General features: G+C 36.3%; 1 protein-coding gene across 1 annotated transcript in view; it reads left to right on the forward strand.

Annotated features, from left to right (window-relative positions):
* LOC6046522 (synaptogenesis protein syg-2) overlaps positions 1-14,117 on the forward strand; it is a 587,979-nt gene that overhangs the window by 478,350 nt on the left and 95,512 nt on the right. The window contains exon 13 of the mRNA XM_038265832.1: positions 8,929-9,091. Coding sequence (XP_038121760.1) covers positions 8,929-9,091 — 163 coding nt within the window. The remainder of the gene's footprint in view (positions 1-8,928; positions 9,092-14,117) is intronic.

The raw sequence follows: 14,117 nt of genomic DNA on the forward strand, positions 1-14,117 counted from the left end.
GACCACCATTTTGGCAGAGAATTATAAAAAAACATCAATTTGATTATATTTCGATGAAAACACACAATTATGATGAATTTCTGTCATCGTTAGCATAGCCATTAGGGTGTTTCATCCAAAAAAGTTCTCAAAATCAGGCAAACCGAGGTTCCCCTAGTAGAGGATACCCATAGGGACTCTCATGCCAAATATCAGCCCATTTGGTTGAGAATTGGCCTGTCCCCAGCGGTTCAAAGTTTACATGGAAATTACTATGGGATTTTTATGCTTTTCGTCCAATCTTTCCTACATGTCTGGAGACAACATGGATTCATGTATTCATTTGTTTATTGGACTATCCCCTACACACCTATTCTTATTCCGAGTAAATCCATGTTGTCCCCAGACATGTAGGAAAGATTGAACGAAAAGCATAAAAATCCCATAGTAATTTACATGTATTTGGCATGAGAGTCCCTATGGGTATCCACTACTAGGGGAACCTCGGTTTGCCTGTTTCTGAGAACTTTCTTGTTTGGATGAAACACCCTAAGACCATAGAAGTTCAAAAATAATTTAAACATTTTACGCGAAAAAAAAATGCAAATGAAAAAAATCATTAAAAACTGTTTTGGCTCTATCTCCCCCACATTTATCGATCAAATTTCAACCGCAGCTGAATTTGAACCATAAATTGCGAGGAATCAGCTTCGAAATTATTCTAATTACCTCTAATCATTTTTAACAACCATCTCCATTATTTCATTTGGCAAGACGAAGACTTATTTTTGCCATAATAAAATCTGTTTGTTATAAGACACATGAAGACGTATGAAATGTCATTTTACCCTAACTCCTAACAAGGTTTTAACAAAGGTTTTAATGTGGTTGTTAGGATTCAGTTGTAAAGCCTTGAACTCCTATGTGGGTTTTTTAAATGAGCCGTAACAACCTTTTGCGGAGGTCCTTCTGGGTTTTAAGTTATCGAGGTCCTGGGGAGTTTGTTACGACTATGTTGTTTTAATGTTGGTATTGGCTGATAGGTTTTATAGCGGTTGTGACAGCTTTCATAAAGCCTAAAATATTTCTTGGGAAGAAATCATAAAATTCACAAATTTCGACTTTTTTTTATTAGGTCGAAAAAACCTATGAGATTAGTGCGCTGACCACGGGGACGCGCTGTCTTGTTTTCGCATGCTCATTTTCATTTCTTTTGTGTCGCTGTTTGTGTGCTTGGGTTATTGTATATAGGTGAAGGGATTTTATTAAATGATCATTATACTACATTATTATATTCAATTGATTATATAACCACACTATATTATACACATTATACAAAATACATATGAAACTGTAAACAGGAGAGTTTGGTACGGTATGTCCACGCATCCTTCCTCCCCTGTAGATTCTGTGAAATGTGCTCCGTTCACAGAATCTGTCTCTGCGGTTAATGCAACGCAGTAGGCCTGGCCGCTTTAACTCATGCAATACATCTTCGGGGTTACTCAAGTGTACTGCAATAATTAATATTGACAAGAAAAAATAGGGCGTAATCTAACCCCAAGTTCTTCCAGGATGCTTTCTTCGGACGGGCTGCGCTTGTGTTCGATTAGATTAGATTAGATTAGATTAGGTCGTAAAAACATATGAAAGACAGAATATATATTATAGAACCTTTAAAAAAACTGTGGAAATGTATCATTGCTCAACATTGAAAATTTGACCATAATTTGCTTAAGATGAACTTTAGAAAATGTGGGAATGTTTGGATGAGACTTTAAAAACATCAATTTGCTTGTCTATTTTTCTGTATGTCACTGTATCTCAACAACCGTAGATTCAATCTTCAATGTCCCCTAGGCAATTTTATTGAAATTTTTCTGAATTTTTTGAAAAAAAATATTTACAGGAACGGGCAATCATTAGTACCATTTAAAAAAATCGAGAAACGGGAAATTTGCAGTTAAAATAAAACTTGATGTGGCTATTTCTAAAACACGTGCACTTTATCAAAAAAAAAGTTATGTATTTATCGTTTTTTTTTTAGAAAAATAAGGTTGGCATAGTTTCAACTTAAACGAGCTTTCGTGAAACTCTTATTTACAAAGTTAATTGTTGTGAACCACTGTTTTGCAAAATGTGTGATGCTTTAAATGTACACCCAAAATTCAAAGTCGAGAGAATCGTTCCCTCAAAATTTATTGAGGGCTCAGTGCCAAAATCGATAGAATAATTCTACCAACGCACACCTTCATAACAAATGTGTTCATTCGTTAACTGAAACCGATAATCTCCAACAAGTGTCTTACATTGACATCTGACCGCTCCTGAGTCACCAAGCTGTGTTAGCCGAGGCAGTTAAGTCATCGGGTTAGTCTGTCAAAGGTCTCGGGTTCGATTCACGTAGTCGACACTTTTGGTTTTTTGTTTGACGGATGAACTTTTTTTGCAAATGAACCTCGCGAGAATAATTCTTTCGCTCATCTCGAGCTGTGTTCTCTGTGTTCGTGAATGGTACCACTATTCTCTCGATTCGAGGCCATTGTTCTCTCGTTCGTTGCTGCCCAGTTTTGGGTGTAACTTTTGATTGATTGAAAATAATTTCTTTGATTACGTGGATTTTTGGAACCCTCCCTCACCCACGTTACAAAATTTCCAAGCAAATTTTATAAAATTTGTATAAAGCGTAACACGGCCTATTTAAGAATTTTTATGTAATATTACACACTGAAACATGTATCCCATCAGTATGGGAATCTTACTTATCCGAAATGACAAGCTCATATAGGGTAAAATGGGGAGACTTGATCGCCTTTTTTGTAACGGACATAATTCTGTCAATTTCACAAAAAACTATGAACGTTATTCATTCATTTAAAGCTTAAGCATTCAACTATGTTTGGCTGATAAGGGTATTTAATCAGATAAACTCTTCGAATTATTCCAAGCGACTGAAAAAAATATTTTAAACCGCCATTTCCAAAATGTTAAGGGTAACTTTAACCCTCTTTCAACATAAAAAAAAAAATTAAAAGCACCTCCAACAACGTATTCCATGCCAACTTGAGATGCACTCACAAGTAACTTTCAAAGTAGAATCAGTAAATTTCAAAGTCTTCAACCAAACCACGACTATCACAACCTCCAATGGGTCATGGGAACGTACTCACGCGGCATCCCAAGTGTGGTAGAATGTATGCCAAAGTGAAGTAACGCAGCATGCAACATCGTTCTACACTAGCAAGAGGAAGCTGTGGGAGGGGGTGGCGGTGATCGGTTCAGCCAAATTGATCCAAAACTGGCTCATAAATTTCCTATCGTTACGGCCATATTTTCCTCCCGCTTTAATCCTCGCATAATCCAATCGCCCAATCCCGGATACCGGGGCCAGTTTGTTAACACAATAAAAGCTGTTATTTATTAAGCCCCACATATACCAGTCAAAAGGATGGACCAGAGTGCACGTGCCCCAGAGGGGGGGAGGGGGGTGCAGGAGTGTTTCGTACGTGTGCAGCAGCTGCAAAATTGCACTGACGGGGTCCACTTTATGCGCCAAAGTGGACACAAATTAATTTTGTTTGAATCCAAATCGCATAAGCGCACCAAGCAAACACGCCTCAGCCGGGGCGCATAATCAATTCATAATGTGCCGGTCGCGCTGCACAGTATTGTAAATATAATATAAAATTATTAATGTTATTAAATTAATATTGTCCGCGCGCAAACTGCCGAGTGGCCGAGTCACGTACTGGACGCTTGGGAGGTCCCGTGTGGGGATTAATTAGAGTTGGCAAAGCCAGTTGGGGCTGGGTAGAACATCATTTGAAGAAGAGAAAAAAGAAATCAATTATATTATCCCTGGAACAAACTGCCCCAGTGTCAGAATAATGTTAACAGTATATTATAGTGCTCTCTCCGGATGATTGCCGTGGCCATCTGTCCCAACCGGTGAAAGTGTACAAATGTTTGGGACACAACAAATCAAATACAGTTGATTACACTAGCCAACAAAAATGAACTTTATGTAGAGAGGTTTGAAATTTTTCTCCAAACTTTGTTTGGTCAAATTCAGCGGTTCGTTGCTTAACAAATTTGTTCAACAAATTTTACAACTTTGCTGGTGGAATGTCACTTTTGCAGTCTGAATTGAGGTAAAATTTCAACATTAAATAGGTAATATTCAACCATCCAAAATTATACCAATTTTATATTATTTTTTCACTGTGTATGAAATATAAAATTTCTAGTTTATTGATAAAACAATTGTAAGGTTTCTTAAAACGCTTTTAGTCTAATGCTTGACCCGAGGGAAAGTATGAAGTTTAGAGATACTAGTTGTTCGTTTTAGTTCCGCCAAATATTTATTTCGCATTTCGTCTATTTCTTGTAAAAAAAATGTTAAAGGCGGCGGGATTCAAACCCAGCAACGCAAAAGAGAACAGGTGGCTAAACCCGCTCGGCTGTCAGACCGATGAAGAGTGTGAATACATTTTTACAGATTTTAAAGGTAATATTATTAAAAAAAGTGTTAATATTCAACCTACCAAATTTTTAACATTTAAAAATTCAACTTTTTTTTGCCGTGTAAAAATCATGAAAGTAATTATAATCGAGAGGAAAAAATATGTTTTATGTGATTTAACATTCCAACGCCCAAGGCTCCAAAAAAGTTGGAACGGTAACTTAAACACGCTGGTTCTCGGGCATAACTCATCCAATCAAGACAATTATTTTTTCCCAGTGATTCGTTAGGATGTCTAGATGATCCTAGAAATTTGAAGAACTCAATTTGATCAAATCTGTAATTTTTGCGATCAAAAACATCGTTCCAAATTTTTTTATTTGCATGTAAAAAAAAATTCGCCAAAAATTCCGCTTAGGCACACAAAAAAAAGTTGAGGTTTGGAATGTTGAAAATTTGGTAGGTTGAGTATTACCTCTTTTTTGAGTAATATTACATAAAAAATAAGTAAAAATGTGAACCTGATGAATATTCATCAAAAACTGATGAAAGTTCATCATTTTCTGGGGTAAAATTAATCATTTTTTTTTTGCCACAAAATCTGTCACCATTTCCTGATGAATATTACCATTATTTTTTTCTGTGCAGTTGTTTTAAAAAAGGTGGAACGATGATTTCGGTCGCAGAAATTACAGATTTGTTCAAATCAAGTTCTGCAAAATTTTAGGATCATCTAGACATTCTTACAAAATTCTTACACGAATCGTCCTGATTGGTTGAGTTATGCCCGAGAACCAGCGAGTTGAAGTTACCGTTACACCTTTTTTGGGAGGCTTAGGCGTCCGTGTAAGTTAGAGATGCGTTGGGCCTTCCAGTGTTAAAAAAAATATTTCAAAATTATTGACATTGATATTTTTGAATTGGTGAAACAACTTATCGTCAACTAGTGCGAATTGGGAATACAGTCTATAAGAGAGATAGCAGTTTATGAAGCACTCCAAAGCTTCAAAGGCGCTTTGTATGTCCTTCACAGAAAAAAAAACTTATGATATTATTCATCAGGAAATGATGACATATGTTGTGTCAAAAAATGTGTATGTGTAATTTTCATCAGTTTCTGATGAACTTTCGTCAGGTTCAACACATTTTTTATGTAAAATTTGTCAAAAAAAGTAATATTCAAGTAACCAAATTTTCAACCTTTCAAACTTATTGTTTTTTCCTGTGATGATAAGGTTCATTCCCATTCCCCATAATTCCATTCCCCAGAAAGAAGGAAAAAATCAACATTGGAAAATTCATTATTTCCAGCATTGGACACTAGTCACAACAGTTTTCTTTTCTCTAATAAAAGGACAATTCAACATCAATGGGAAAATTCAACAGTTATCACAAGTTATAAGAGTTTTTGCTTCTTTCAAAAAGGAAAATTTCAACTCTTGACATTAAAACTGATCACTCTTCGAAATAAATAGTCCTCACACAGAAAAAATGGTAATATTCTTTAGGAAATGATGACAGATTTCGTATTAAAAAGTAAACAATTGCTGGTGAACTGGCGAATTATTAAAATTGTGAAAATGTCCAAACAAAAAATATTTTTTTTATATATATATAGGGGAGAATGGGGAGACTTGATTCCCTTTTTTGGTATCACACATCACTCTGTCAAATTCTCAAAAAAAAAACTATGAACGTTTGCATAAATTAAAATCACATTCAACTATGTTTGGCTGATAAGGGTATTTAATCAAATGAACTCTTCGAATCATGCCAAGCGTTTGAAAAAAATATTTAAAACCGGCATTTCCAAAATGTTAGGAGTAACTTGATCTCCCTTTCAACATTTTAAACAAATCTTAAGCAAAATGGGTAATACTCTACCAACTCACACGAAGTCGAGAAAAGTTGCCCGGAACATCACGAATCACGAATCCGAGATCCCGCGCAGACGGTAATAACAAAATTAATAATATTTCAATAACAAACCCTGTTAAAATAACAAAAAGTGTTATTATTTTATCCTAAACTACAACTTCAAGAAAAAAAAATAATGACAGTTTCTGATAAAATAACAACATGTGGTATTAAATTGATATTATACTAAAAATGTTTAATAACATGCTAATAAGAGGAAATGTTATACATTTCAAAAACTCTAATAATAACAAGATTTGTTATTCGTTTGGTATTCTGACTTAGAAATAAAATTATCATAAATCGCACAAATGGAAAAGTTTTTAAGTGTCCATAACACAATCTGTTATTATTTTTTCTTTTGTTAAATATGTTTAGATCTTTGGGATCATTTTGACCATTTTCGTCGGGGTCTTTATTTTGACCATGAAATGGGGTCCTTTAGCTTAAATTATTCTAAAAAGTTGAAATTTTGAGAGCTGATTTTTTTTAATTATTTGATATACCCCCTAAGGGACTTTGTTCAAAATGGCTAATACTATGGGATAATTTTGACCAATTTCGCCAGGGCCATTAATTGGACCATGAAATGGGATCCTTAAGCTTAAATTATTTTAAAAAGTTGAAATTTTGAAAGTTGATTTTTTTTTAATTATTTGATATACCCCCTAAGGGACTTTGTTAATATTGGCTAGAGCTAAGGGATAATTTTGACCATTTTCGTCGGGGTCATTATTTTGGCCATGAAATGGGGTCCTTAAGCTAAAATTATTCTTAAAAGTTGAAATTTTGAAAGTAGTTTTTTTTTTAATTATTTGATATACCCCGTAAGGGACTTTACTAATATTGGCTAGAACTATGGAATAATTTTGACCATTTTCGTCGGGGTCATTATTTAAGCCATGAAATGGGGTCCTTAAGCTAAAATTATTCTATAAAGTTGAAATTTTCAAAGTTGATTTTATTATTATTTTTTTTTTTTTGAAATACCCCCTAAGGGACTTTACTAATATTGGCTAGAACTATGGAATAATTTTGACCAATTTAATCGTGGTCTTTTATTGGACCATGAAATGGAGTCCTTAAGCTTAAATTAATCTGATAAAATTAACTTTTGAAAGTTGTTTTTTTTTTAAGTTTGTTATATTCTCTAAGGGAATTGATTTATTTATTGAGAATTTTTGAAATGTGAATAACAAAAACTGTTATTATTTCACAGAGCGAGGAAGTCGGAGCTGACGTTGAAGTTTGAGCTGGAGTGACACCTCGGAGACTGCATCGTATTCAGCTAATTTTCAGCAACTTTCACTTGGAGTCGGAATCTGTGAAGTCGGGTATTTTTGAAGAGCTGAAGTCGGCGTTGACGTCATATCCTGCATCCAGAGTCGGAGTTGTCTTCAAAGTATGGATTCAATGTCGCTTGAAGGAACCCGACTCTGCAGCCCTGACTAGTACAGAAGAGTTATGGCAACTGCATGTTTATTTGCAAATGGCAAATAAACCAAAACAATAACTTTTTTTTGTTATGAAGACATACAAGTTCAATAACAATTTTGGTTATTATGCTGCTCCACCTCTCCGCACAAAATAACAAATCTTGTTATTACTTCATGATTCCTTCTGTGTTATTGGTTTGTCATTGCAATAACAACATAATAACAGTTTAAGTTATTCTTCGAACGAATCTTTGTTATTGATTTTTGTTATTTTAACAACTAATCCAATCATCACAATAACATACTTCGATCTTCTCACAATATCAAAAACTGACCTTCCCAAGTTATTTCCGTCTGCTCGGGATCCGTTTTTTGATATCTCGTTACGGAGGGGCGGTACACCCCTTTAATTTTTGAACATGCGAAAAAAGAGGTGTTTTTCGATAATTAGCAGCCTGAAACGGTGATGAGATAGAAATTTGTTGTCAAAGGGACATTTATGTAAAATTAGACGCCCGATTTGATGGCGTACTCAGAATTTCGTAAAAACTTTTTTTTCATCAAAAATAAGTTTTAAAAATTCTTCCCATTTTCTGTTATTCGACTGTAAAAATTTTGGTACATGTCATTGTAAGGGAAATTTAATGTACTTTTCAAATCTACATTGACCCTGGGGTAATTTTTTCATTTACAACAAAAAATTTCATTTTAAAATTTCGTGTTTTTTTTCTAACTTTGCAGGGTTATTTTTTAGAGTGTAATAATGTTCTACAAAGTTGTAGATCAGACACTTACAAAAATTTTGATATATGTACATAAGGGGTTTGCTTATTAAAATCACGAGCTATCGCGACCTCAGATTCGTGATCAGCGACAAAAGTTATCCTTTAGGACAAAGTTTCACGCAAATCGAAGAGGGGTCGGGGCAACTACTGTGTGATTTGGTGAGAATTACCCAAATGTTTTTTATTCATCCATACTTTTGATTTTCTATAAGTTACAGCAATTTCACATAAAATCTTAGCGTGTGTATTCAAAATAAAAAAAATTTTAGTATGTAAGATATTTTAAAACTTAAAATATTCTTTTTTAAACCAAAAATGATCATGTTTTGATTGCCCGTTCCCGTTGCAGGAGCTGGACTACGGTACCATCATGTGCTGGGCGGACAACGCCGTCGGGCAGCAGCGGGAACCGTGCGTGTTTCACCTGATCGCGGCCGGCAAACCGGAAATGCCCTACAACTGCTCGCTGACCAACCAGACGTCCAACTCGCTGGAGGTAGACTGCGCGGAGGGTAAGTTTTTACTTTCTAAAGCGTTTGCGACGTAGTTAGGTTTAATTCGTTACTACGAAAATGGTCGATTTTTTTTGGTGGAGGAATTTTGGGCCGGACCGTGGGTTTCCGGCGCTGAGCGCCAGGGGTCACGGATCTTGCACGGGAGAGCCAAACCACTGCCAACATAATTGAGTGGCTTTTAATTACTTTGCCGTGAGCGGGCGGAAACTAGTAGATGGGCGATTGTATCAGGTGGTTTTGATTGATGGCATTATGGTTGAAGCTTCGGGCACATTAGCATGGCTTTTCGAGAATTAATTTCCGGTGCTCACGGATGGAAATTAAATTACTGCGAAAACATTACATTTAGTTTTTGACTGCTAACCACAAATGCATTAATGCTGGTCACAGAGGTGGTTATCATTTGAAAAACGGTAAGCTTCTCTTCAAGATTTATAAAGTAGATCTGTATACTTTAATAAAATTAAGTTTTTAAAAAAATTGCAAACTTATCAATCCTTTCTGAAGAGCATAGCGAGCTTATGATGTTGATGCCAGTCTAGCAATCTCTAATAAAATTCAAATAATTTAGTAAATTAAAGCTGATCTGGTGTTAGCTTGATTAAATTCACTAACCAAAAAATCCATCTTGACTCTCTACAGTAATAACGTATGGATAAAAATCGCCGAAGGCAGCGTGAAATTTAATTTTCCTTTCAATTAAAGCCATATCGTGGAACCCTAAGGCCGTAAGGCTGACCCCGTCAACGAGCCGACAAATGTCCAACCTTGTCGGAAGGAAAACACGTGCCTCACGTGGCCTACGGTCATTATTTATATTTTCACCACTTTCACCCTGGGAGACCTGGCCCCGGGGAGGGGTACACCGAGAACCAGAACGCACACGCAAGGTCACCTCTCCTCGCCGGACAAATTAATGCGAATCAATATTCTAGTACTTGTTACTTTTTTGGAAAAATAGTAGTTACATGTAAAAATAGCGAAGTTCCACAAACGAAACTACCACGAAATCAATAAATCAAGTCTCTTTATTAGTACAAATCGACGTACACGCTCGACCCGGCCCGGCCACGACCACACTGCATCAATCTATCCCGAAAACCGTGTGAAACACTTGAGAAGATAGAGTTCGGAACCGCACATCTCTATCGGAAGCACGTACCAGTTCATCAGCAGCGCGCTTGGTACCGACACGGACGTGTGCACAGCTTCAGCCCCAACCGCACAGAATCGTCCTCATCGCGTTCATCTCGAATCCGGCCAAGCTTGTTCGACAGCAAATCGTTCCAGTACTGGAGCACCGCCTCCCCCAATAGTACGAATGGTACACTCAGTTGAATTATGAATCGAAATAAATGTGTCAGAAATTGCATGTAATTTTCCTTAGATCTGAGGCATTTTCTGCTCATTTAGACATTTAGTTTCCGATCCAAACCTTCTTCCCTTTACCGAACTGAGTGTACGAAGCTGATCAATACCATGGCAGTGGCAGGGCTTTTGATTGACCTTCCCCGTGAATCCTGTCGTATCGAACTTGTCTGGTGACACTGCACGAAGTACTGCACCAGAAATTGGGATTCCACCAGCAATCGATGTCAGCCAATTCAAACGGTATACACTGAATTGCAATTCAGAGAATTCATTTAAATGTTCAACTGCGAAACGCAATTTTACTTTCGACCATCCCTAGCCGCCAATCGCGCGCTGGTTTGAGTAGCTACTACGCCACCAAAAATATCCATCTCCCGAACTGGTTTGTGATACGTGATGCAACGTCGAGATTCCCGCGCCCTCAGAAGCGAGCGAGCGAATTGGAGCGGAAGCGGAGCTGCAGCAGCCACCGCCAGCGGTGCACATGTTTATTTCATAAGATCATTGACTTGACCGTATCAACTGCTGGATGTAGTTCCAACGAACCCGGCGGGCCGGTATCGCCACCAACGCCAGACCACAGTGAAGTCGTCCCCGACCGATGCTGTGTCACCTCGGCCGGGGACCCGATAGGGGAGCGTAGTGGACTCTTCGTACACCCCATCGGTCCAGAGACTTTCGGGCTCAACAGTTTTGGCCACTACGACTGAATCAGCCGATGAAATCGGTTCCAATTTTTTCGATTTTTTTTTTCGACGCAATACTGCCTGTTTTTCTGTATTCCTACCGTTTGTCACTTCCACACCAATCGCTACTGAAAACTCTCTCTCTCTTTGCTCTCGCGCTCACTCCAATCGCTAAAAGCTGACTCAAAACAGTCTGCGATCGGCTTTGTTTTGATCATTTATTAAACTACTTAAAATCGATGTAATCAACAATATTTTGCAATTTTGCAACACATCATCAAAGACACCTTTGACAGCAATTTCCACCATGCCTGTGGTAGTGCTGGCAAAAAGAGTGCTGCGCTGGTATTTTGTTACATTCTCACCACTCTGAGCATATTCGTTTGTGACTCGGGTCGACGGACTGAGTAGGCAAAAAAATCACAAAGTAGGCATTTGTTTCGCTGTGTGAAGCGATTGGCCAAGGCGCTGACAGCTAGCGAGTCGTGTTCGCTCACGATTGGTCGCTCGCTTCAGTCGGCAAGGATTCGTTCGGCGATGAGTGAGTGGTTTCGGATCTTTGAACCGAAAATCAGGACACAAACTAATAGTAAGAAGCAAAGCTAAAAAATGAAGTCTTACTGGCCTGCACTCCCATACAGTCCAGACTCGATTATACGGAGGACTTGACACTTCCGATTATCAAAACTTCGGATAATCGAATCACGAAAAAAAATATTTTTGTTGTTGTCTTATTTTCAATTGTTGAGCTTTATGACCCATAAAATACCCTGAAGTAATTTAGAATTTTTAAATCCAATATGACGGCCAAAATGGCGGCGATGTTTTTTTTTGTTAGAATGTTTTTTTTTATTTTACAGGCAATCTGCCATTCAAATTTTGCTAAAATGGGATCGCAGAGCTCGAATCTGATGTTAAAACCAAGAAAATAAAAAAAAAATGATTCGATTATCCGAAGTCCCACACAAACCTTCGGATAATCGAGGCTTCGGATAATCGAGTCTGGGCTGCGTAATTTTGCTGTCGAATGTGTCATAGAAGTTTTTGATATCTTTGACTTCAAGCAATCTTCTCAATGATTAGTTCATAGTCGATCGCAGACAACTTTAAATCAGCTTAAGGCAGGGATGCTCAACCGCCAGCCCGCGACGGCTTCTGAAAATGGTTCAATGACTGGCTGTTAAGACCCTTCATGAAATTGAATTTTTTTTTTAATGCAATAGAATTGACTATGTTCCTTGGAATAAAATTATCTTGTTTCCAAAAATATTAGCTAAAAGTATCCTATTTTTTTCCAATCAATGCCTTAAAAAATAGTTTAAAGCCCGGTAAAAAATTTAGGAGCCAATAAATACAATTCAAACTCCAAGCTATTTTTGAAAATAAGTATTAAAAACTGCGTTGAACAAGAACTCGTGTACATTTGTTTTCCTAAAGTTTTACTTCTGTTTATTTTTATTATTACTTTTGAACTGTTTCCTTTTTTAATTAAAATACATTTTAAACATGCTATAAACAATCTATCCGTTTGAGTAGATTTTTTCAGTGAAAATTTCTTATAAGTTCTATTTTTTTATCCCTATTGTTAAGATAAATTAATAAGAATATGCATTAGCATTTAGTGTCATCATGAAAACAAATTTTGCATATATACACAGCTTAAAAAGCAGTAATCCAGCTGCGTGTAAAAGGTCTGGGTGTAAAATAAATATTGCATTATTTTAAGCAATTTTATGTGATTTTACACCCTGAAATATGTAGCCCATCAGTATGGGAAACCTACTTGACCAAAATGTTATGCTGATAGAAGCGTTTATCCTTACAGATTTTCATCGGTCTGATGGCCGAGTGTGCTTGAATCCCGTCGACTGCAACTTTTTTTGTGTATGCAAAAATAGTACATGTAGTATGTAATATTAAGTGTTTATTTTGACGAAGGTGATGTGCATGCTTTTGCATGCGATTTTACCATCGGATTCTTTGCTGTGTAAGTGACATTAACAAATCAAAAAAATCTAAACTGAAAACATATAATCTTTTATAATGTTTGGTTTGGATTTCTCTTTTATTTATTTTTTTAAATTCAAGGAAGATAATGTTGTTCTAAATTTATTGTATTCAGAATAGAACTAATATTTCCATAGACAAATGTTTGAAAAAAACATTTTTAAGAGAATTATATGAACTGATCGAAAAAAAAAAGATTTTTTTTACAATTCATTCTTTAGTTTTCTTCGCAATTTTCATATGCCGAGAATGAAAATTGAGAAAGTAAAAAAAATGGAATGAAGAGATAGATTCAGTAGCGATTAAGTGCAAACCACGCATATTCTGAATAGTATACAATCGATTCTACAAGTTTTTTCATTGAAAATTTAAACAATGGTCAATATTTTTGATCATCGATTTTTTTTCTATTTGAAGGTGGATAAGAAATAACCAGATATAAACTTGCATTGAACTTTAAATAACATTTATTAAAGATTTCTAATTTGGAAAAAAATCAATGTTAATAATTTGCATAATGTGTGACAAAATTTAAGTAAATTAAAAAAATTAAAGCATTTTAACTTTAACTAAACAGAAAATATCTTTATTGAATAAAGCCATTGCAAATATTTTTTTGAAAGTTTAGGTCTCTCAACTCTGATAAAAATCGGAGGGTAAGGAAATAGGGTAATTCTCCGCCAACTCACACAGCAGTTGCCCCGACCCCTCTTCGATTTGCGTGAAAATTTGTCCTAAGGGGTAACTTTTATCCCTGATCACGAAACCGAGGTCCGTTTTTTGATATCTCGTGGCGGAGGGGCGGTACGACCCCTTCCATTTTTGAACATGTGAAAAAAGAGGTGTTTTTCAATAATTTGCAGCCTGAAACGGTGATGAGATAGAAATTTGGTGTCAAAGGAACTTTTATGTAAAATTAGACGCCCGATTTGATGGCGTACTCAGAATTCCGAATAAAC

Source organism: Culex quinquefasciatus, chromosome 3 (assembly GCF_015732765.1).
Source record: "Culex quinquefasciatus strain JHB chromosome 3, VPISU_Cqui_1.0_pri_paternal, whole genome shotgun sequence".
NCBI lineage: Eukaryota > Metazoa > Arthropoda > Insecta > Diptera > Culicidae > Culex > Culex quinquefasciatus.